Source organism: Puma concolor, chromosome D3, assembly GCF_028749965.1.
Source record: "Puma concolor isolate L17-30 chromosome D3, mPumCon1.1.hap2, whole genome shotgun sequence".
NCBI classification, from domain to species: domain Eukaryota; kingdom Metazoa; phylum Chordata; class Mammalia; order Carnivora; family Felidae; genus Puma; species Puma concolor.
Genome location: NC_141678.1, coordinates 81,560,114 through 81,581,520, shown reverse-complemented (window position 1 = coordinate 81,581,520; position 21,407 = coordinate 81,560,114). Strand labels below are relative to the sequence as shown.

At 44.9% G+C, this 21,407-nt stretch overlaps 1 protein-coding gene across 1 annotated transcript; it reads right to left on the bottom strand.

The window, feature by feature from the left end:
• Positions 1-1,837: 1,837 nt before the first annotated feature.
• SERPINB5 (serpin family B member 5) lies at positions 1,838-18,376 on the bottom strand. Its single transcript, XM_025931351.2, has 6 exons — positions 18,202-18,376; positions 14,185-14,322; positions 11,260-11,377; positions 8,294-8,436; positions 5,224-5,391; positions 1,838-2,327 (listed from the first exon to the last, which is right to left on the bottom strand). Exons 1-6 carry the CDS (start codon positions 18,367-18,369, stop codon positions 1,935-1,937), a joined length of 1,128 nt encoding a protein of 375 aa, XP_025787136.1. The 5' UTR covers positions 18,370-18,376; the 3' UTR covers positions 1,838-1,934.
• Positions 18,377-21,407: the final 3,031 nt, after the last annotated feature.

Sequence of the window (21,407 nt, the reverse complement as noted above, 5' to 3'; positions counted from 1 at the left end):
GTCGGGCTCTGCACTGAGTGTGGGTTCCACTTGGGACCCTCTCTCTCTGCCCCTTCCCCATGCACGTGAGTGCTCTCAGATCTCTCTCTCTCTCTCTCTCTCTCTCTCTCTCTCAAAATAAATAAATAGACATTAAAAAAAGAGAGAGAAAAAAATAAAATTAGATTTTGGGGCTGGGCCTGCAGTACAAACTGCAGGAGAAAAGCTCTGTGTCCTGTTCCTGTCCTGTGCCTCTCATGTCATTGCACACTTTCATGCCACGGAAATGCATCCCAGATCTCCCCTGGCTGAAGAGGGAGTTAACCCTAACCCTAACCCCACACCCACCCCCACCCCCCCACGATGAAAGGGAGTGGGGGGAGGAAGCAAGCTTGGTGGGCAGGAAGAAAGGAAGACAAGGAATAAGGACAGTAATTATTCTTATTCCTTTTTATTCTACATCGGCCCCCTCAAAAAGCACTCACATACAGGAATGCTTTCGTAAACGCTGACTTAGGTCTATTTCAAAATAGGAAACTTGATGTCATGGAAGAAACAAGACACGCAGTTCCATAATATTTTATTGTCCATAGCATCCAAGAAATTCAATACTGAACCTTCGGAGCAAGAAGAAAGTTGAACATATTTACAACGAATGCCAGAGAAGAGATGAGCAAAGGAATATCATGAAACCTTCAGTAAATGCGCTCTCCTTGCCAGTGAATTAATCCGTGTATTTGCAGCATAGATTACTGGACAGGCCACCTTCCCAAATTACGTTCATGGAAGTTACTGACTAGCCATCCACAGTAACTAAAGCCACAGTCTGGAAACGTGCATGTCACGGCAGTGAGAGCACTGGGTTGCTTTAGTTCTGTTTCCCAAAGGCATTAACTCCTTTCCCCTTCCCACTATCACATCGGACAAATGGAAAAGTTCCTTACTCTCTCATTGGCTCCCTTAAAAGTCCCCTCGGGTTTGAGGTCCCCGGTTGTCAGACACCCAAGACCTTGCCGACTCAGCGTTCACTGCCAGTCACTGGTCTAACCACCAATCAAGTGACTGGGTGGGTGTCCTGCTTAAAGTGAAAGTGGGCTTTTAGTAAAATCCTGCCTCCCCCACCGAGGTGCTGCACTTCAGCTGCTATAGGTCTGCAATCCCTTCTCCAACACTCCAAAGTTTCCAAAAGTTCTGAAAACACAGTCTGTTCATAAGCTGCTGGCACACTCATTTGGTGGCAAAACCTGGTACTTACGGGCTGCTCAGAGTCCGTCTATCCAGCTTGTGTGAATATGTATGGGTTGTGGCAGAAATATTAAGGTGTTGATTTATAGGGTGCTGTCCCAGACTCTATCAGTGGAGTTCCGAAACACATAGTATGTGCAACAGGTTAGCTTTCTAAAATCCCAAAAAGTCAGAGTTTGAGGAAAACACCGGTACCACCGTTTAGCATAAGGAGCCGTGGACCGACAGTAGCCTGAACGTGTGCCCAAGTTCCAGCGGGGCTAGGAAAGTTTTGTGGATCCCGTGTACCAGTTTCTTTAGTCTTTCGGGGAAGTAAGAATGTCTGGAACATTCTGGTGTTCCCAGAATTCTGATCCCAGTGAAGGAAGGTAAAGCTCTAAAATCCTCCAGATCCCCCTTCCGGGGATTTTCTTTGTGAAAGACTGTATTCCTGCCAACAACCTGAGATAAGCTGACACATAATGAATACATAGATTTCCTCCAGAGTAACTCCTTTTCATTAAAAGCATTGTGTCTTATGGGGAGGAGGTGAAGGGAGAACAAAACAAAGAATTGGAAAAGAAGGGTCTATTGGTATGAGGGCTACACAGGTCAAGTACCAGCAGCTTCCAGATCCAGCAATATTAACAATTTATTGTATTTAGAAAGTGTTTCTTTGGATGCAGAGTTTACAGAAAAGTCAGGTGAGACTTAACCTGGGCTTTTGCCACTTAAGGGGAACAGAACTTGCCAAAGAAAATGATGTTTCGCGTTTTGTTGTGCCTGACGATGTAAATAAATGGGTGGTCGGCATTGAATTCATCCTTGTGTTGCAGGATTCGTGACCCTGGCACCTCCATGGAATCCCCACCATCTTCAGTTATTTCTAAGCACACTCTGTGAACAACATTGGAGAGGGCCACTCCCTTGGTCTCTGACATTCCAGAGAAATCGGATGTATTCTCATTAAAGATATTTTTCAGCCCTAGATTTTCCAGACTAGCTTTGGGATCAACAATCTTTTCCACCTTAAATTTTGGAATGGAGAGTTTGACTTTGGCATTGGCCATGGTGCTGGGATTAGTCCACTGCAAGAGCGTCTCTGAGTTGAGTTGTTGTTCAACCTGAAGGACCAAAAGGAAAGGAAATTATTATTTTATTCCCAGATGTGAAAGATCCTGCTTGATTGGCAACAGAAAGTGCCATCGTGAGTCCAGTGCTGAAGCAGTGCCCTCGGACCACCGAAAATGGAATCAACCCTGCGGTCTGGGTGTGGGACTGGTTTCCCGTATCAAAGATGCACCCAGCCAGCCAGCACTGCTCTCCTCCCCGCCATGCTCCGACCACAGTCCCCTTGCCCCGAAATGTCTCAGGCTATTTCTTTCAAGTTATAGAGTAGAAATGGATGTGTGGCCGATGATGTTGCATAAATAAGAGTAAAATAAACATAAAACTAGGAGGGCTTTTATCCATACTATTGCTTGAATGCTGGTTTTAATTTCTCCTCTAGGAAATCCAGAATATTCGGGTACTTGGCCTGGCATCAAAAGTAACTCAAATCAAATCTAAAGTTACTCTTTGTAAAATGAGTTACTCTTTGTTAAGCTGTCTATGGTCATTCTCGAAGACCGGGGGTGATGAATGCATCCATTTCAGTTGGTTATTTTAAAAATGAGAGCTATGCCATGACACATGGAATGGTTGAGTCACAAAATTCTTCACTGAGCAAATCTGAAATTGCTCCTTGCCCTCCCAACCCCTCACTGGCTGGAGAAGAAACAAGAATACAACTGAGTTTGATGGTACCTTGACCGTATTATCATGGGACAATCTTGCACTGAAGTTATTCACATGAAACTCATAAAATCAGTAACATGGCAAGGTCACAGACTGGTCACAAGTCTGTTTGTTTTGTGCTTAGTGGGGGAAGGTACCGTTGGATTCTCTTGTTCATCTATGATAATCTGGTTTTCAATGACTACTGTTTTTATTTATGGCACATTATTAGAACCAAAAGATTGCCATAAGTAACTAGAATTTTTCAGCCAAAAGGTATATTCTCTTGCCCATTTATTATCTGAGAATGAAGAGAGGGAAGAATATCATTCATAATTCAAAAAGACTAGTCAGAAGGGGGAAAAAAAAAAGTTTTTTCCCCTCCTCCATTATATATATGTGTTATGGGTCAAATTGTGCCCCCTCCCTGCAAAAAACTAAATTTTTATATTGAAGTCTTAACCCACGGTGCCTTAGAAGGTGGCCTTATGGGGAAACAGAATGCTTGTAGGTGTCATTACTTAAGATGAAGTCATTAGGATGGGCCCTAACTTAATATGACCAGTGTCCTTATAAAAAGGAAAATTTTGGACACAGATACACACGCATACAGGGGGGAAGCCACGTGAAGACAGAGGCAGAGATTGAAGTGACACATGTATAAGCCAAGGAACACCAAAGATTGGAGGCCAATCTCCAGAAGCTAAGGGGGGAGGCATAGAACAGAGTCTCCTTCACAACCCTCAGCAGGAACCAACACCTGAGCTCAGATTTCTAGCCTCTGGAACTGTGAGAGAATAAATTCTTGTTTAAGCTACTCAGTTTGTGGTACTTATTATGGTGGCCCCTGGAGAAGAACACAAAGCGTGTTCTGGAATTTCTCTGAGACTCAAAAGTTTGGTTTCTCCCATTCTGTACTTTAATCAGAAAAAAAAAAAAAAATGGTATGAGGGTCTTTCACGTAAGTGGCAAAGTGCAAAACAGCTGAATAACAACAGCGAGAGAAGAGGAGATAGGGCATGGAGTGGAGTGAAAAAGAAAAAGCGCAGTGAATGTGAATAAAAGAATAATGAAGGCCAGGGATGCCTGGGTGGCTCAGTCCATTAAGCGTCCGACTCTTGGTTTTGGCTCAGGTCACGATCTCACGGTTTGATCATGGGTTTCAGCCCCACATCAGGGCTTGGGATTCTCTGTCTCCCTCTCTCTCTGCCCCTCCCCTGCTCGAGCTCTAGATAAATAAATAAATAAATAAATAAATAAATAAATAAATAAATAAACAAACAAACATTAACGAAAAAGAGTAACGAAGGCCAGTGATGGATAAAGCGTAATGACCATTAAAGCAGCAGGTAGGACGGACATGGACTGAGACCACTCCCTGGAAAGCCAGGGCGTAACCGAGGCATGACTGGAAATGAAGCAGGTGACCTCTGGGGTCCTCAACGAGCCTGTCCTTCTCCCTGGCCAAGGGCCGAGGCCCCGGTGGAGGGGAGCTAGGGAGCTGGGAACACGGGGCCGAGGGGGGAACAGGTGGCCCTGGGTGGCTGGATGGGGCTGCCAGAGCAGAGGGGGAGCAAAAGCATCCTTCACAAGGAGATGAACCTCTACTGTTATCTACACCTCGTGCCTCTAATAACCTCCATAAAGGATGAAGCATAATAAAATCTCCTCTGTGTGTACGCATTAAAAGAGCTTTTCCAGACCCATAGAAGGTACAACACAAAGTGAACCCTAAAGCAGGCTGCAGACTTTATGAATAATGTGTGGACAACTGGTTCATCGGTTGTAACAGATGTACCACACTAACGCAAGATGCTAATATATAGGCACTCGGGGCTAGATTAAGAACACAGATTCCAACTTTCCGGGCTCCAATTCTGATTCTACGTGCCACCGATGAGTTAGGTGACCACAGACTTGTCACCTCCCCTGCTGTGCCTCAGGTCCCTCAGTCAACAAGAGCACCGTGACAGCTTCTAATAAATAGATAGGCCTGTCCCAAGAAGTTGAGGAGAAGGCGTACATGGGGACCTCACAGCTCCTGGCTGGTCACAAGTGCCAAATACATGCTGGCCGTTTTCATATTAAAGACAAAGGCCCAGAAAGGACCACGAAACCCTTGGAGACGACTGAGCAAGTGATGTGTAAGGCAGGGCAGCGTCACAGCCACGCAGAGTGCCCTCCACACGGCTCCTTGTCACAGCAGGTGGCACCTTTGTGTTGAACACCCCTCTCCCTCCTCACCTTCTCCAGGCCCGTGGACTCATCCTCCACATCCTTGGGGAGCAGAATAAGCAGGCTGAGGTGTTTGTTTTGAAAGGGAAGCTCTATGATCTTACAATTAATACCATCAATGTTGCCCATACAGAACGTGGCGTCCATATTCATCATCTGCACTGGTTTGGTGTCTGTCTGTAAGAGGAGAAGAAATTCGGATCACTTGCTTTTCAGTTCACACAAGCATAAATACACACACCCGCACGCACACGCGCACACGCACACACGCACGTTTGTTCTTGTTATAGTTTCAGACCATTGTGGTGTAATCATCCCTCCGCTGGGATCCCAACTGTACTGGACCCAGACCATCACCGACTGTCCCCGGACGAGCAATGACTTCCTTTGAAAAGCCATTCACACGCCTTATCATTCCAATATATTTCGGGAACTATACGTAATACGGCACTTGCTTATACAAAACATCGAAAATAAGAGAGTAAGACTGAAAACAGAAGCAGACTTTGACTTAGTCTTTATAGATGCTCATAATCGCCAGCTCTTTATTCCTGGTGGAGTGGAAATAAATTTGAGGGCAAACCACATAGCTACTTAGGCAGCGTTTGCTGATCGAATACGTATGAGGGAACACTCAGCACACAGCAAGACACAAATCACATTTGTTTGGTCCTCTGTTCTCCTTTGTTTTTAATCCCCCTCTCCCTGTACGGCCGCCTACTCTGATCTGAGCTGTGAAGAAGTCTGAATTTGAGATAAGAACCTGGGGTTTCCGTCTCAAATGTGACATAAACAGATGGTGTGATCTTAAGGGAATCACTTCACTTCTTGAACCTCAGTTTCCTTGTCAGTAGCAGGAGGGAATTGGACATTTCAGAAGGGTCGTTACCTCTGGGGAGGAACCTTGAGACAGGGAAGGAGGGGCTACCCAGGGGAAGTGCTATTGTTGCTGTATTTTTTTTTTTTTTCTTTAAAAGATCTGAAATAGAGGCGCCTGGGTGGCTCAGTCGGTTAAGCGTCCGACTTCGACTTTGGCTCAGGTCACGATCTCGAGGTTTGTGAGTTCGAGCCCCGCATGGGGCTCTGTGCTGACAGCTGGGAGCCTGGAGCCTGCTTTGGATTCTGTGCCTCCCTCTTTCTCTGTCCCACCCCTGCTCATGCTCTGGGTCTCCGTGTCTCTCAATAATAAATAAACGTTAAAAAAAATTTTAAAGATCTAAAATAAATACAGCAAAATATAAAGATTGACAAAGCTGACTGTTGAGTACATTGGAGTTTGTTTTATTATTATTTTCTAGAATACTCTACATGTTTAAAATATTTCATAATTTCTTAAATGAGAATATTAAGCAACCAAATTATCTCTTAAGTCGCTTCTAGTTCCAATGCATTCCACACTCCTCCAAAAGGGTCTTCGTGCCCAGGCTTTTCTCTCTGGGCAGCATCCCAGGCCCTTCCTTCTCTCTGTCCCCATTGATATCTGACTGTGCCTCTGCTACTGACATGACTGATTTTCTGAAGGAAAATTAGTTCATACTAAAGAGTAAGAGACTGACAGTAAATTACTGTAGCTTATTATTTCGATCTCTACCTCCCTCAGGATATTTGCCTGTTAACTGGATCTCTTTTAGGGGAGATTTTAAGCTTCATATCAGGCCTGGGAGATAATATTTCAGTAAAACTTATATCTGGGATCTTCTTTTTTTTTTTTTTTTTTTTAATTTTTTTTTTTTCAACGTTTATTTATTTTTGGGACAGAGAGAGACAGAGCATGAACGGGGGAGGAGCAGAGAGAGAGGAAGACACAGAATCTGAAACAGGCTCCAGGCTCTGAGTCATCAGCACAGAGCCCGATGCGGGGCTCGAACTCACGGACCGCGAGATCGTGACCCGGCTGAAGTCGGACGCTCAACCGACTGCGCCACCCAGGCGCCCCTATATCTGGGATCTTCAAACAGTAAACTGAATTTCCCCCAACACCTCTCAGCAGAGCTAGACTGTACTAATTTTACTTTTTGTAATACCTCTATTTCAATACTTGTCACAAGGTTAGAAATGTTTATGTGACTGTTTCCCACACACACACACCCCTCACCCTAACTAGACTACAGTCAAAGCAGAAACCATGTCTTATGATCTTGATATATCCCATCACGTAGTAGTTGCTCACTAAATATTTGGTCAATAAATAATTAAAGACTTCCATTCTAGGTACAACCAGAAATAGAATTAGGATAGAAAAGCACACTACTTTTGAAATTTACTGCTAATGCTTCCATTTATTTCTCTCAAAGACGCTCTAGATTTGTCTAAAACTCTCCATCACGTTAGACGGCTAGTCATCTGAATTTGCCTACAGTTGTGGCCACCAAATACAGTCGTCTATTGCATTTATCAGCACCGAAGATGGATATAATAATTCCATTTTCTAGAATATAAATCGAGAGACATATCTTCTGAACACAGGACTAAATACAGACTCTTCCAAAAAACGTGTGTGTGTTCACCTTGTCCGAACAGGCACTATTTACACCTTTCATAATATAACTTCCTCAATTTAGTCTACCCTTAAAGAAGACACCATGGGACAGGAGAAAAGGTTTATTTAGTAAGACCTGTGAAAAAGTTCAGAGGCTGACAAAAGTAATGCAACGGAAACAAAGGAAAAGTCCGCATTCAAAAGGAGGGCGTATCCCCACGCAGCCTGGAGCAGTGTTTTCCTGCTTGGTTAGAGGCCACGCTGAAAAATCAGTGACATTTCAAATCTTGAGTGACTCTCTTCTAGAGTCTGAGTCTCCAGGATCTGACACCTCCCAGCTTTATGATTTAATGACAGTAAAGGAGTCCCCCGCACTCCCCCTCCCTTCCGCCCATGAACACTTTCTTAAATATAAAAACTACACCTCTGGGTGCAGTGGGGGCGTGCTCACTGACTATGACAAGAGGGGATTATGGTTCTTTGCCCACCCCTCCCCTCCCAACCATTGGTCTCAGGAAAGGCACACTACCTCCTGTGCCTCAATTTTCCATAATTTTTCAGATCTGTACTTGGAAGCCTTTGACATGCGGCCTTACGTACCTTGTTGATTCTGAAAGGGCATTCTCTGGTTTCGGATTCAGGAAATTTCTTCATCCACTTTCCAACGAAGTAGGCAGCATTAACCACCAGGATTTGGGTCTGATCACTGACACTGCTGTCAGACAAAATGTTCTCAAAGTGGCCTGCAAACAATTGTAGGAAACCACAGATTGCACAGGGTTATTCTTCAACACCACATCTGGGATCCACACCACATCTGCTCCCTGGGTATTTGTCACGGCTGGAGCCACCCACGCGAGGTTCGATCGATGGCCCGGAATGCCTCACAAGGGTTCCTTTCATCCTGTTGCGAGAAGACTTACCGAAGAGATCTGGCGGCAGGGGTGGGGCGGGCAGAAAGCAGAGGGGAAGGGAGGGAGAAGAACAGGAAGAACAGGAAGAAGAAAAACACGAGCTACCCCTTTTGAATGCCTCGTGTGGGGCAGTGTGCTAGAGATTTCCTATGCACGATATCGTGTATTTCTCCCCATTTTACAGATGAGGACGCTGAGACGTGCTGTTAAGTCACTTGCCAAGATGACACACGAGCAAGGACGGATTCGGGATTCTAATGAGTCTCTTGGACTGCAAAGCCTGTGCTCTGGGATGGAAAGGCACGAGTGTAATTTTAGCCTTTTCAAGCGTATTCCCTCACAATGATCCTGTAAGGCCAGGATCGTCCGCCGCATTTTATACTTGAGGAACCTGGGACTCGGAAAGGCCAAGCAGCCTTCCTCGTGCCCGCGGCTGGAAAGCAGATCCGCACAGAACCAAGCTGCGCTCTTGGCCAAACAGCTTGCCACCCTCCCCTCCCCCACCCAAAGATTACATTGCTGCAGACACCTGTTTGTGTCAAGGTCGGCACTGTAATTACCGCAGAGATCAAGCTCCCAACAGCCACAACAGTTCAGCGGTGATAATGCCTTGATAGAGCAAAGTCCTCGCGTTTGAATAGTACCGACGCGTTTAGCAAGGGGTTCTCACTGGCCTAACCCCTCGGATTGCCACGTCTCCGCTCGGGACCCGCTTCGTGGACCTGTGGCGGTGTGTGTGCAGGGCCTTGTGCTGGCTTCATGCTCCCCTGTCACCACCTTAAAATGCGTGATACCTTTTTTAATAAGGAGCCCCGCATTTTCAGTCCCCCCAACATCACACGATGTGCTGAATCCGTAATCGTGTCAAAGAAGGAACTTAAGGACCAGAGAAGAAGGGCAGCCAGCAGGTGGTCATTTCAACTGAAACCTCGAATTTCTGATTCCAAACTCAGAGGACTTTTCACTAAGCTACCTTCTCCCATAAAAACCTTAAATTTGTGAAGGTCTTTTAAAGGCCCTTGGAGAGGGGCGCCTGGGTGGCGCAGTCGGTTAAGCGTCCGACTTCAGCCAGGTCACGATCTCGCGATCCGTGACTTCGAGCCCCGCGTCGGGCTCTGGGCTGATGGCTCAGAGCCTGGAGCCTGTTTCGGATTCTGTGTCTCCCTCTCTCTCTGCCCCTCCCCCGTTCATGCTCTGTCTCTCTCTGTCCCAAAAATAAATAAACGTTGAAAAAAAAAAAATAAAAAAAAAAAATAAAAAAAAAAATAAAAAAAAAAAAAATAAAGGCCCTTGGAGAGCAAAATACGATTATATGGCAATTCTAGAAGCAAAACAATTACACAGCGATTTAAACGGAGCTGCTTTTGCTTATCAATTTTTAACTTGTGCGCAGCCTGGTGTTACTTAGACCTGTTTTTTCTTTACACATGAAGGCAATGAAAAGGTCATTTCAAGGACATATATACGTATGAATATGCGCGTGTGTCCACGCATAGCTATGGCTACCATATATTACCTTCGCTATCTTATATTATTCTTTAACCTATATTGTCTAACCTGATTCTCACAACAACCGTGTAAAAATTAACCAAGTAACATATGCCCCATTTTACAGTTCAGTAAACTGAGGTTCTCTATCCAAGTAACTCAGTGCAAAGTGGCAGTGTCTGGATTTGAACCTGGGTCTTGCATGACTCTGAGACCACGTTCTCTCCATGGCCTCACTCTGCAGTTACAGCGTGGAACCTGTCATTCCTGAGTCGGCGGCACGACAGGACCCCTCTGGCCACTCCTACAGGGCGACAGGACCCCTCCGGCCATTCCTACAGGAAGCGTGTCTCCCTTGCCGAGAAGCGTGACCTTCCCGGGACTGCAGGTGGGACCTGAAAGGTTCATCTGCACAGTCAGTCCTTCACATTTAAGTGCTGTGTCCCAACAAGTCCACTCTGTACAACACAAACATGTCCCCGGGAAGGTACACATGGACACTGACCGGCACTCAGACTCATCCGAGCTCCAATTCCTATCTGGGGAGGACGACTCACCATGGAGGTGGGGTGGGGCGGAGAGGGTCGGTGCAGGAGGAGAGCACTGAGCCAGGGGCAGGACCAGGCAGATACTGCAGAAGAGACCCTGAGGCTAGCAGAGGGCAGACCGGCACTGGGAGTGGTGGGTCTGAGGACAAGTTTCCTCCTCAGTTTGCTTTGTTTTTTCCGGACGTGTGTTTGATTGCCTAGGAGCTTTTGTCCTTTTTTCCTTCAAAAAATTTGCAGAATTTTTGAGCCGAAGGTGGCCGCAGGGATTAAGTTAAAGCCCAAGCCCTTCGTCTCCGCATCGAGAAACTGGCCAGTGAGTGGCCCAAAGCCACCCTCTGTTGGAGGCAGGGCTGGGGCTCCAGGAGGACCAGCCAGCAGCTCCCTGGGGAGCACAGCAAAGTGGACCGGAACTGAAGAACCAGGAACTCCTGCCAAGCCTTAGATGACGAGGGTGTCGACATGCCCAGGAGTCACGTGGTTGACATGTCTGGCATTTCAAGGGCAAGAATTTAGCCTGTCTACTGAAAGCATCCAAGGAAGCCTCCAGATGTTCAGTCCTCTGCTTAGCAGAAAGAGTCAAGAGAAGGCGGTGTCCAAGTAAGTAAAAGATACTTGCCGTCGGTGAGGTCCTTGATGGACTGGTTGATCTGACTTTTCGTCTCTTCCAATTTATCTTTGAAGTCAACGGTTTCCATTTCCTTCGCGTAGGGTCTCTTTGTAGAGCTGATGAACTCCTGAAAAACGTCCAGCTCATAAAATCACAAAATACCTGAACTCTGCAGTCAAACCATCGTGCCCTTCCACGATTCCAACTAAATTGGGGTTTGTAAAATGTCCAGGTGGGTGAATACCCTTTCAGCATCTGTAAATACTATAAATGGAGGCTTCGTGTGGAAATCAATGAAATGCCCTTCGTATAAAGTGTTTCATTTCTTCAATTCTAAGACAATAGCTATTATTAAATGCCTCTCTCAGTGTAGTAGCAGCTTTGGAGGAAAGAAAGAAACATTACGCTACACAAGAGTTATAATATGAATTCCAACTTAGAAACATTAAAGGGTATATTATACAGATATAGATATAGATATAGATATAGATATAGATATAGATATAGATATCTTAGAACAGAAGAAATGTACAGAAAAGAGAACTCTGTGAGCAGAAAACTCTTACTCACTGAAATTCATACCAACTCTAGAGATTTCTTGCTACTAAAAGTGGAGCTCAAGGACCAAGAGCCACAGCATCACCTGGGATCTTAATAGAAATGCAAAATCTTGGGGCACCTGGGTAGCTCAGTTGATTAAACATCTGACTTTGGTTCAGGTCATGATCTCAAGGTTCCAGGGTTTGAACCCCGCATGGGACTCTGTGCTGACAGATCAGAGCCTGGAGGCTACTTCAGATTCTGTGTCTCCCTCTCTCTCTGCCCCTCTCCCCTGCTCTGTCTCTCTCTCAAAAATAAATAAACGGTAAAAAAAATTAAAAAAAAAAAAAAGAAATGCAGGCTCTCAGGCCCCACCCCAGACCTACTGAACCAGAATGTGCATTTTAACAAGATTCCCGGGGGACTCTTCTCACATTTAAGTTTGAAACACGGCTCCGTAGTGAACGCGGCAGGGGTTCTATTGTTAAAAATGCCAAACCCCAAGACCCATCCCCATTGAGTGATCTGAGGCCAGGAATTAGCACTTTTCACAAACATCCAGGTAGTTGTGAGGCAGGCAGCCCCCCTCAGGCCACGCGCTCCTTTGTTCTATTCTTGGTGCATTTGCAAGTGATGTACAACCAACAGAAGGATGGAAAAAATTTCTTTAAACTTCAAAAATTTCTTTAAACCGGCTTTGAAAAAAATCTCTTTCAACTCCAAACTCAAGTTTGGTTGAAATAATTCAAAATGTTGAACGGAAGTTCCACCAAATGACACATAGCTGATTAAACGTCCTAAGCACAGGGGGCCCCTTGAATTTCTTCAGAGCAACGACAGCCTCAGCCACTTTGCATCTGTGAACTACAACCCAACCTTGGGACTGCGTGTTGCCCTTGACTGAGAGAACTGGGGCCACCCCAAAACATCAGAGCCTCACCAAGATAAAGACACCTCCACTGTCCTCACTGCTGGCGCAAAATGTATTCAGCATCTTCGTAAGGACCACGTGGGGAGCTTTCAAAAAACTTTCCATGCTCGGACCCCAGCTCACATCTCAGTATTTTTTTTTTTTTTTAATTCTCTGGGTGATTGTTAGCAGAAAAGAAGGCTGTGTATATATGTCTTCAAGCAATAAGAATAAAGTTACAACATGGGGCGCCTGGGTGGCTCAGTGGGTCAAGCATCGACTTCGGCTCAGCTCGTGATCTCATGGTTCGCGAGTTTGAGCCCCGAGTCAGGCTCTGGGCTGACAGCTCAGCTCAGAGCCTGGAGCCTGCTTCAGATTCTGTGTCTCCCTCTCTCTCTGCCCCTCCCTGACTCGTGCTCTGTCTCTCTCTCTCCCTCTCAAAAAAATGAATAAACATTAAAAAAAAAATTTTTAAGAATAAAGTCACAACAATAATCTAGTGATGGATGTCTTCAAAAGATCTCAACCAGAAAGACAGCTACAGTAGCAGTTAGTAAAACTATGGTAAGCTATTTAACCGACAGTCTACCTTTTAGATTTGGAGAGCTTGCAGTTTTGAACAGGCAACCACAAACTGAATCAATTCTTTATTGTTAAAGTAGAGAAAGAACGTCTATGTGGTAGTCTAGAATGCTGGCTACGTGTTTCAAATACAGACTTGAAAAATATTGTGATATACTCTGGGATCAAATCTAAGGATACTACAGTATACTTTAGATGATTCCTTCAAGAAACAGCTAAAATTAAATACCTAGAGCTACCTTGTACAGATACCCACGTGACCAGCCGAGTAAAGCAAACAAAACCAATTTGTGACGGATGAAAACTATTAATTCATACAGTTGTTATTTTTCTCATTGATTTGGGAAACATCAAGAGAATATTGTATGCAGAAACAGATGAGGCGGAGAACTTTAGAGAACTCAAAATGTTCATCCAGGTCATTTGCCCTGCTGTTTAAGGAGAACCCTAGCTGACCCAATGGTCACAGATCTTAAAAAAGGAGAATTCCATACATTCCCTTACCCCCTCACCTCCCCCCTTAACTAAGCCCCCCACTACTTTCTCAGGGCAGACAGTCTCTCCCTGACTGTCCTGTCTGCCCCTCCTGGCGATGTATCAATAAACTTCTATCTTCTTTGTTCTGCCTCAGGGCCATCCCCACCCCCCCCACCCCCACTCCCACCCCCACTCCCACCCTCCCGCCAGCCTCCATCAGATTGGGCCACACCACACTTGGCGCCCCCCATCTGATCAAGAGACCCCACACTCCCCACCAGGACTGATTTATTTTAATAAGCTTCAAATCATAAATGAGCATCTTAGAAGTGGATTTCGCTGAAAACAAAGTGGTGGGTGTAACCGCGTGAAAATGCCACTCCTGGTAAAGAGTCGAAGCGTGAGAATTGCTTTAACCCACTTACTGTAGAAGGATTCAGAGATTTGTCTACGTAGAGTCGTTTGATCAGTTTCAGGGAGTAAAAGGAACTAAGTTTGTTTACATCCGATGTCACTGTTTGAAATCCAAAGGGTACATCTTTGATGTTTCCAAAATGAAGGACCTGTGAAGAGAAAACAATCCATCATCCGCCAAGCTTTGTCTCTTCCCACTGCAGTGGATACAAGACCATGGTCAGCCGCCTCGGAGGAGCAGTATCTTCCTGCTCAACTGTCCTCATAAGGCAAGGCTTCTCAACCTGAGTGTCATTGACATCTGGGGCTGGATAATTCTTGGGGGTGTGTGAGGGTGCAGTCCTGGGAACTGTAGGATGCTTAGCAGCAGACTAACGGCCAGTAGCACTCCTTCCTCCATTTGTGACACCAGAAATGTCTGCAGGCCTTGCCAGATGTCCCTGGGATGAGAGGGAGAGGAACCGTCCCCAGCTGAGAAATACTGCCATAATGATACTCTTCTCTTTACTCAACTATCGGGGGGATTTTGCCCTTTGTTCAAAATGATGCCTCTGAGGCTCAGACCAAGGCCTTTCTAAACATGGGAAAGAGTGAAGCTGGGGTATAATTTCTATCCAATTTATTTATTACTTTTTTGATATTTACGTATTTATGTATTTATTTATTTATTTATTTTTGAAAGAGAGAAAGAAAGCGCGCGCGCACGCGCATGTGCGCACAAGTTGGGGAGGGGCAGAGAGAGAGGGGGAGAGAGGATCCCAAGCAGGGATTCAGCGCTGTCAGTGCAGAGCCCTACATGGGGTTCGAACCCGCAAACGGCAAGATGGTGACCTGAGCCGAAATCAAGAGTCAGACACTCAAGCAACTGAGCCACCCACGCGCCCCCTTCTATCTAGTTTAGACGCAAGCAAAGAGAGATTAACACCAAGAGAGACCATCACTAGGCAGATGTCAGATTCGGGGATAGAGGGTCTCTAGCAAGGTCTATGTGACCCCATCAGTTGCTCCAACAAGTCGCTCTAACCGTGAGCTGCTGCATCACTGGTGGTAGAGTCAGCACAAGTGGTGGCTGCCCTGGGTGGGCTACAGTCAGACACCCTTGCCTTGGAATCCCAGCCTGTACCCGCCAGAAACGTAATCTTGCCCAGCCCTTCAGAGCTTCCCTTTCCCCTCTGTAAAATGGACTGAGAATACCTACTTTTCGGCGTTGCTATGATCATTGCAGACATTATATGGAAACCATCTAAAACATCATATCGAAACCTTAACGATGAGGGGCGCCTGGGTGGCTCAGTCGGTTAACCTTCTGACTTCGGCTCAGGTCACGATCCATGGTTCGTGAGTTCGAGGCCCACGTCCGGCTCTGTGGTGACAGTTCAGAACCTGGAGCCTGCTGTGGATTCACTGTCTCCCTGTCTCTCTGTCCCTCCCCGCTTGTACTCTGTCTCTCAAAATAAATAAACATTTAAAAATAATTTAAAAGGGGCGCCCGGGTGGCTCAGTCGGTTGAGCGCCCGACTTCGGCTCAGGTCATGATCTCACAGTTCGTGAGTTCGAGCCCCGCGTCGGGCTCTGTGCTGGCAGCTCAGAGCCTGGAGCCTGCTTGGGATTCTGCGTCTCCCTCTCTCTCTGCCCCTTCCCCACTCATGCTCTGTCTCTCTCTGTCTCTCAAAAATGAATAAACATTAAAAAAATTTTTTTTAATAAATAAATAAATAAATAAATAAATAAATAAATAAAAATAATTTTAAAAGAAAAGAAAAGAAACCTTAATGATGAAATTAGGAAGTGGGGTTCACGAGCAAACGGCTAAGAATTCTTGAGACATTTTTGGTGCAAAAAGGTAATTTTAATATAGCACAGGGACAGGCCCTGTGGGCAGAAAGAGCTGCACTGGGGTTGTGAAGGACTGATTGTATACTTTTAAGTTTGTGGTGGGAAGGAGAATAGAGATAAAGTAAGTTTCTGAGGATTTTGAAGCAAGGCTTTCAGGACCTTGTGGGGCTTAGGTGCCATTAAGATAAAGTTACTTTTAGTTTTTAATGACATATAAACATTGAGGCGGCCATGAGTCCCTGAGGAAGGTCACACTCTGGAGGTTTCAGGTGTCAGTGGGCTGCAAGCTGTAAGGAAATTTAATTTAAGCTACGTGTCTCTTGCCTTTGTTTCCCTAGTCAGTTAGTAGTTATTCTTACAGTTATATTCTAAGCTACCTAAAACCACGATGCTATCTTCTGGAAGAAGTCCCCCTCTATTTTGTTCCCAACTTTTCTTTCATTCCAACCGATAGCCCAGCAGCTCTTGTGTTTCATGGTGCCCCAAAACGATGTCAGCATAAGGTGATTCTTTCCTGACTCTTAAGTCATAATAACTGCCCTGACACCACACCCTAGGTAATGTCACTAAATGGGCACATTGTGCCTGTGACTCACAAAGCCTCAGTACTGCAGGGTTAGATGTCTGATCCAAGGCAGTACGTAGCTCTCCTGCCTAATGACAGGTAAAAAGACCAAAAAATTAAAGAACCCAGGTCACCAATTACTGGGGGAACCATTGTAGGTACTGAAAAGAGCTTTATTATTATTACTGAGAACAGACCCACCACCAGGAAGGTCTCTTTACCATCCCTTCTCTAGTGGGAGACGAGGAAGGTAAAAGGGGGTAGGAATGGAGGGGTGGGGGGTGAGGAACCAAGGACGGAGAAGAGAGAGACAGCTTTTCTCCACAACTGAAGTTTCTTTTCCAAGCCTCACTCAATTTCAAGTGTGAATTGTTCATCCTGACCAAAATAATACTTTGTGGGTCTTACTTTGTAGGGATTTATGGATATAAGAAGAGGTCCCTATTTTTGAAATGCTTGTGAGTTGATGGAAAAGAAGATTCTACTGAACATAAAACCATCAACCTAAGAAGATAACGGAATGGAATTAGGAGCACATCCACCTATGACCCAAAAGGGGACAAAACTTCCAGGCATAAAAGAAACAATTCATGGGAATGTAATGTACAGCATGAGGACTGTAGTTAATAACACTGTATTATATACTTGAAAGTTGCTGAGGGAGTAGATCTCAAAAGTTCTCCTACAAGAAAAAAGAATTTGTAACAATGTAGAGTGAGAGATGTCAATAGACTTATCGTGGCGATCATTTCCAACATGTGCAGATATCAAATCATTATATGGTACATCTAGAACGAATATGTTGTATGTCAATTATATCACAGTTGAAAAGAATGATAACCTAAAATAAAGGTAAGTGAGCAAATATGAAACGTAGCAAGATGGAGAAGATCACTCCATTTGGAGGTCTAAGAATTTTACAAAGCTAGATGGTCAGCCATAGCCAAAAAGAAACTCAAACAACAACAACAAAAAAGTAAAATACACACACATATACATATAACTATATGCATATGTGGGGGAGGGTCGACATCAGTTCATTGCATTCTTCTTAAATAGGATACTCAAGCCCCAGGGAGTATTCTGGAACGTAAGTAAGCACAACGCATCTGCTTCTTTATCCCTGTTACTTGAAGGCAGAAAAAATTTTAAGTTATTTCTATACCAACATAAGCACAGATCGATTTATCTAATATGGACATATTATAGGGTAGAATATATCACAGAGTAGAATGAAGTTGAGCCTGCATCTTAAAGTAAAGCATGATGCCATAAATAAACACGCACTGGACGGGGTATCTGCAGTGGCACATTTAACAAACACCATCTTGATTGATTTTCACAAAGTATCAGATAGACTCCCCAAAGGCTACTCGTTAGTGTAAATATTGTGATTGCCTAGCAAGCAGGTCCCCAGGTTGTCCATCACAACATGGTACTTGTAAATGTGGGTCGCAGGACAGATTAACGACACACTTAAAGATAGATTAAGACGATGCAAGAAATGGCATACTTCTCAATCCTGAGGAATTTTCTCCAAGAGCCCCCATTCATTTTCCTGAGGCACTGCCTCTGTGTTCTGGTAAGTCTGTTCCCACAGAAAGCAGAAACAAGGTATGGAGCTTACCTGTCCAATCTCATTTGCTGTGTCACCTTTGGTGCCTACTTGAGCAAGTGACAGAGAGGTGGAGAGACAGATCGGAGAGAAGAGGACATTGCCCGCTGGCTCCTTTTCACACAGTTGTTTGAACAGGTCAACTGCAAAAGCCGAATTTGCCAGTTGTAGAGCGTCCATTGTGGGCCTGCAGCAAAGGACAAGGATGAGGTTATTTCTAAAGCATCTCTGAGGTGTTCTCAACGGCATTCTGCCAATGCAATGGGATTCTATTCAAACAAAGTAACGGTCTTGGGTAGAAGAGAGGAAGGAACTTTCAGTAAATGCAATCTGAAAAGCCAATGGTGAAGAAACTTCTGGCAAAATGTCCTAAGGTCTGAACAGTCCAGCAAATGGGATCCTCTGTGTGTCCAGCTCTGCCCAGAATCTCCAGATTCAGGCCTACTCGGCCACAAAGGCCATCCTCAGGAGCCTGCACACCTCTTCCTCAGCAGGTGGACGGAACAGTTGATGGCACTGATCAAAATCAGTCGGTCTTAAGGGCACCCGTGTGGTTCAGTCGGTTGAGCCTCCAACTTTGGCTCAGGTCACGATCTCACAGTTTGTGAGTTCGAGCCCCGCGTTGGGATCTCCGCGGCCAGCACCGAGCCTACTTTAGATCCTCTGTCCCCCTCTCTCTCCTCCCCTCATCCACTGGCTCTCTCTCTCTCCCTCTCTCAAAAATAAATCAAAAAATCAGAGCAGTTTTGTATGGTTCAATTTAATATTTAGTAAGTGTTACGGGTTGAATAGTGTCTCCCTAAAGGATATGTTGAGGTCGTGAGGGTGGCCCTAATCCAATATGACCAAGGTCCTTGTAAAAACAGGAGAAAAGACACTGAGACAGACGTGCACAAAGGGAAGATGGTGTGAACGCACCCATGGGGAAGGCCACGTGACAACAGAGGTAGAGAGTGAACTGGCGCTTCTACAAGCCAAGGAACACCAAAGATCACTGGCAACACCAGAGCCTAAGAGAAAAACATGGAACAGACTCTCCCCTATGGCTTGCAGAGAGAGCAGGGCCCTGCAGGTACCTTGATTTCAGGCCCCTCCAGACAGTGGGAGAATAAATTTCTATTGGTTTAAGCCACGCAATTGGTGGTACTTTGTCATAACAACTCAAGGAGACTCATACAGTCAGTCATGCCTTAGTAGGCCACCTAGAACACAGCAATAGTTAATAAATACAGCTGTTAACAGCTGTTGTTAGTACACACCTACAGTGTGGAAGACACTACACAAAGTATTAGAAGGATCAACTGAGTCCCTCCTCTTCTGAGCCTGCCATCTCTGGGGGCAGATACGTAGACAAGTAAGGGGAATGTGCGGCTGCCCGTGCCGTGAGAGCGGTGTGACAAATCATAGAGGAGTTAATGAAAAGAGAAAAAAGGTGGGTTCAGCTAAAAATACGGGGCCCGGGGAATTGGAGACAACAGCAAGCGGGCACCTAGTCCTGTCTGAGGACTCTTATTCTCATGTAGGTTCTCTAAGTCCCTGAGACCCTTTCGGTGGGTCCATGAGGTCAAAACCACTTTCAGGGGCACCTGGCTGGCTCCGTCGGTGGGGAATGCAACTCTTGATCTCGGAGTCGAGGTCGAGCCCCTCGAGGGGCACGGAGATTTTTTTAACGTCATAAAAGTTTTTAGACATTGTTTGTCTTTCCATTGTCAATCTGTCACAAATATGCAGCAGAGTTTCCAGAGCCTGCGTGAAGTGTCTTCTATTAAACCAAATATTAAAGAGATTCGAGGAAATGAAGAGACAGTGTTACTTTTCTTTCTGCACCTCTTTTCCTTTAGAAAACAGTGGTTTTTCATAGAAATAGGTTATTTGTGTTAATATGTAAGGGTCACGTGATTGGTATCTTCAATAAATGAGTAAATATTTTAAAATTTCTCCAGTTTTAATTTCTGATTTGGTCAATACCAATAGATATAATTGACAGAAAGAAAGAAAGAAAGAAAGAAAGAAAGAAAGAAAGAAAGAGAAAAGAAAAACAACTCTTTGGGATCCTTGGTAATTTTTAAGAGTTCAAAGACATCTTGGAATTGAAAAGTTTGAGAACTGTTATTCTAAGAAAAGGTCGACCTTTCTGTTCAATCCAGTCATTACTGACCAAGCCTGAAGGCACCTAACTGAAGGAGTCAGGGCATAACACTTTCTTGAACAGAACTGGGCTGCATAGACTCTTCAGCCCCTGCCTGAGCCCAGGATAGGAATCCGCCTTTTATGGGACGTGTGGCTTGTGTGCAAGATGGATTCGAGAAGGTTATAATGTATCTCAGAGTCTATAAAAGCAAATCCATTACCAAAAAGAATGTTTTGTTGACCCATTCATGCTCACTGGTCATCTCCAATGACTTCTTCCTCCTTTGTTTTATGCCCCCAATAAGAACAGCTAAGTGAACTTAGGTCATTGTTCTGAAAACCTACCACAAGGTAACCTTAAATCTTACATTTCTTTGGGGCCCGAGACCTTCTCCTCTCTCTGGGGCGGGATCTGCTCGGGATGACTGTGCACTCCCAGGCAAAGCCGCCCAACATCAAGGGTACGGAAGGCCATGAGACAGAAATGGAAGCACACAGGGTGTTTTGACCAGTACGTCCACCACGAAGAAATTATAAGAAACTTCACAAAAGCTTTGGGGGATCCCTGTAACAGACTTTCAGGACTTGAAGTCTGGCTTTCTCCAACAGCAAATTTAACACGGATGGGGCTGAGTTCATCAACAACTAAAATTCAACATGAGTCATTTCTCCATCAAATAAAGATGCCTAAATGAGCTATTTCTTCACCAAAGAGAGAGGCCTAAAACCCAAGCCACTGCAAACTTCTCGAAGCTTTTACAACTTGAGGCCTTATCACATCAATAATAAGATGAAAACATACCAACTCTGCTTGAACAAACATCAGTAGTCCTTCCCAGCATGTACTTCCTACCCTTCAAGAAGAGAAATTAGAATAATTTTGCATAATCGATACAAACTTTACTTTTAAAGTTTGATTTCCTCTGTGTATTCAAGGCCTCGGAGTAATCCACTCAGGGAATTTTGACTGCAAACACCTAGAAGCGGATCAAAGGGTAAGGAAATGTTCATTTTACCACATTGTTCAAGCGAAGCACTCTTCATTCATCCTTTAAAGCATCTGAGGGTAAATTTAGTCTAAATGGTTC

Excerpts from the sequence above, each read along its gene's own strand:
- SERPINB5 (XM_025931351.2), bottom strand. The coding sequence starts at position 18,369 with ATGGACGCTCTACAACTGGCAAATTCGGCTTTTGCAGTTGACCTGTTC. Across the intron at positions 14,323-18,201 it reads CAGCAAATGAGATTGGACAG|GTCCTTCATTTTGGAAACAT; the intron begins GTAAGCTCCATA and ends TTCTCTTCACAG. Across the intron at positions 5,392-8,293 it reads GCCCTTTCAGAATCAACAAG|ACAGACACCAAACCAGTGCA; the intron begins GTACGTAAGGCC and ends CTCCTCTTACAG.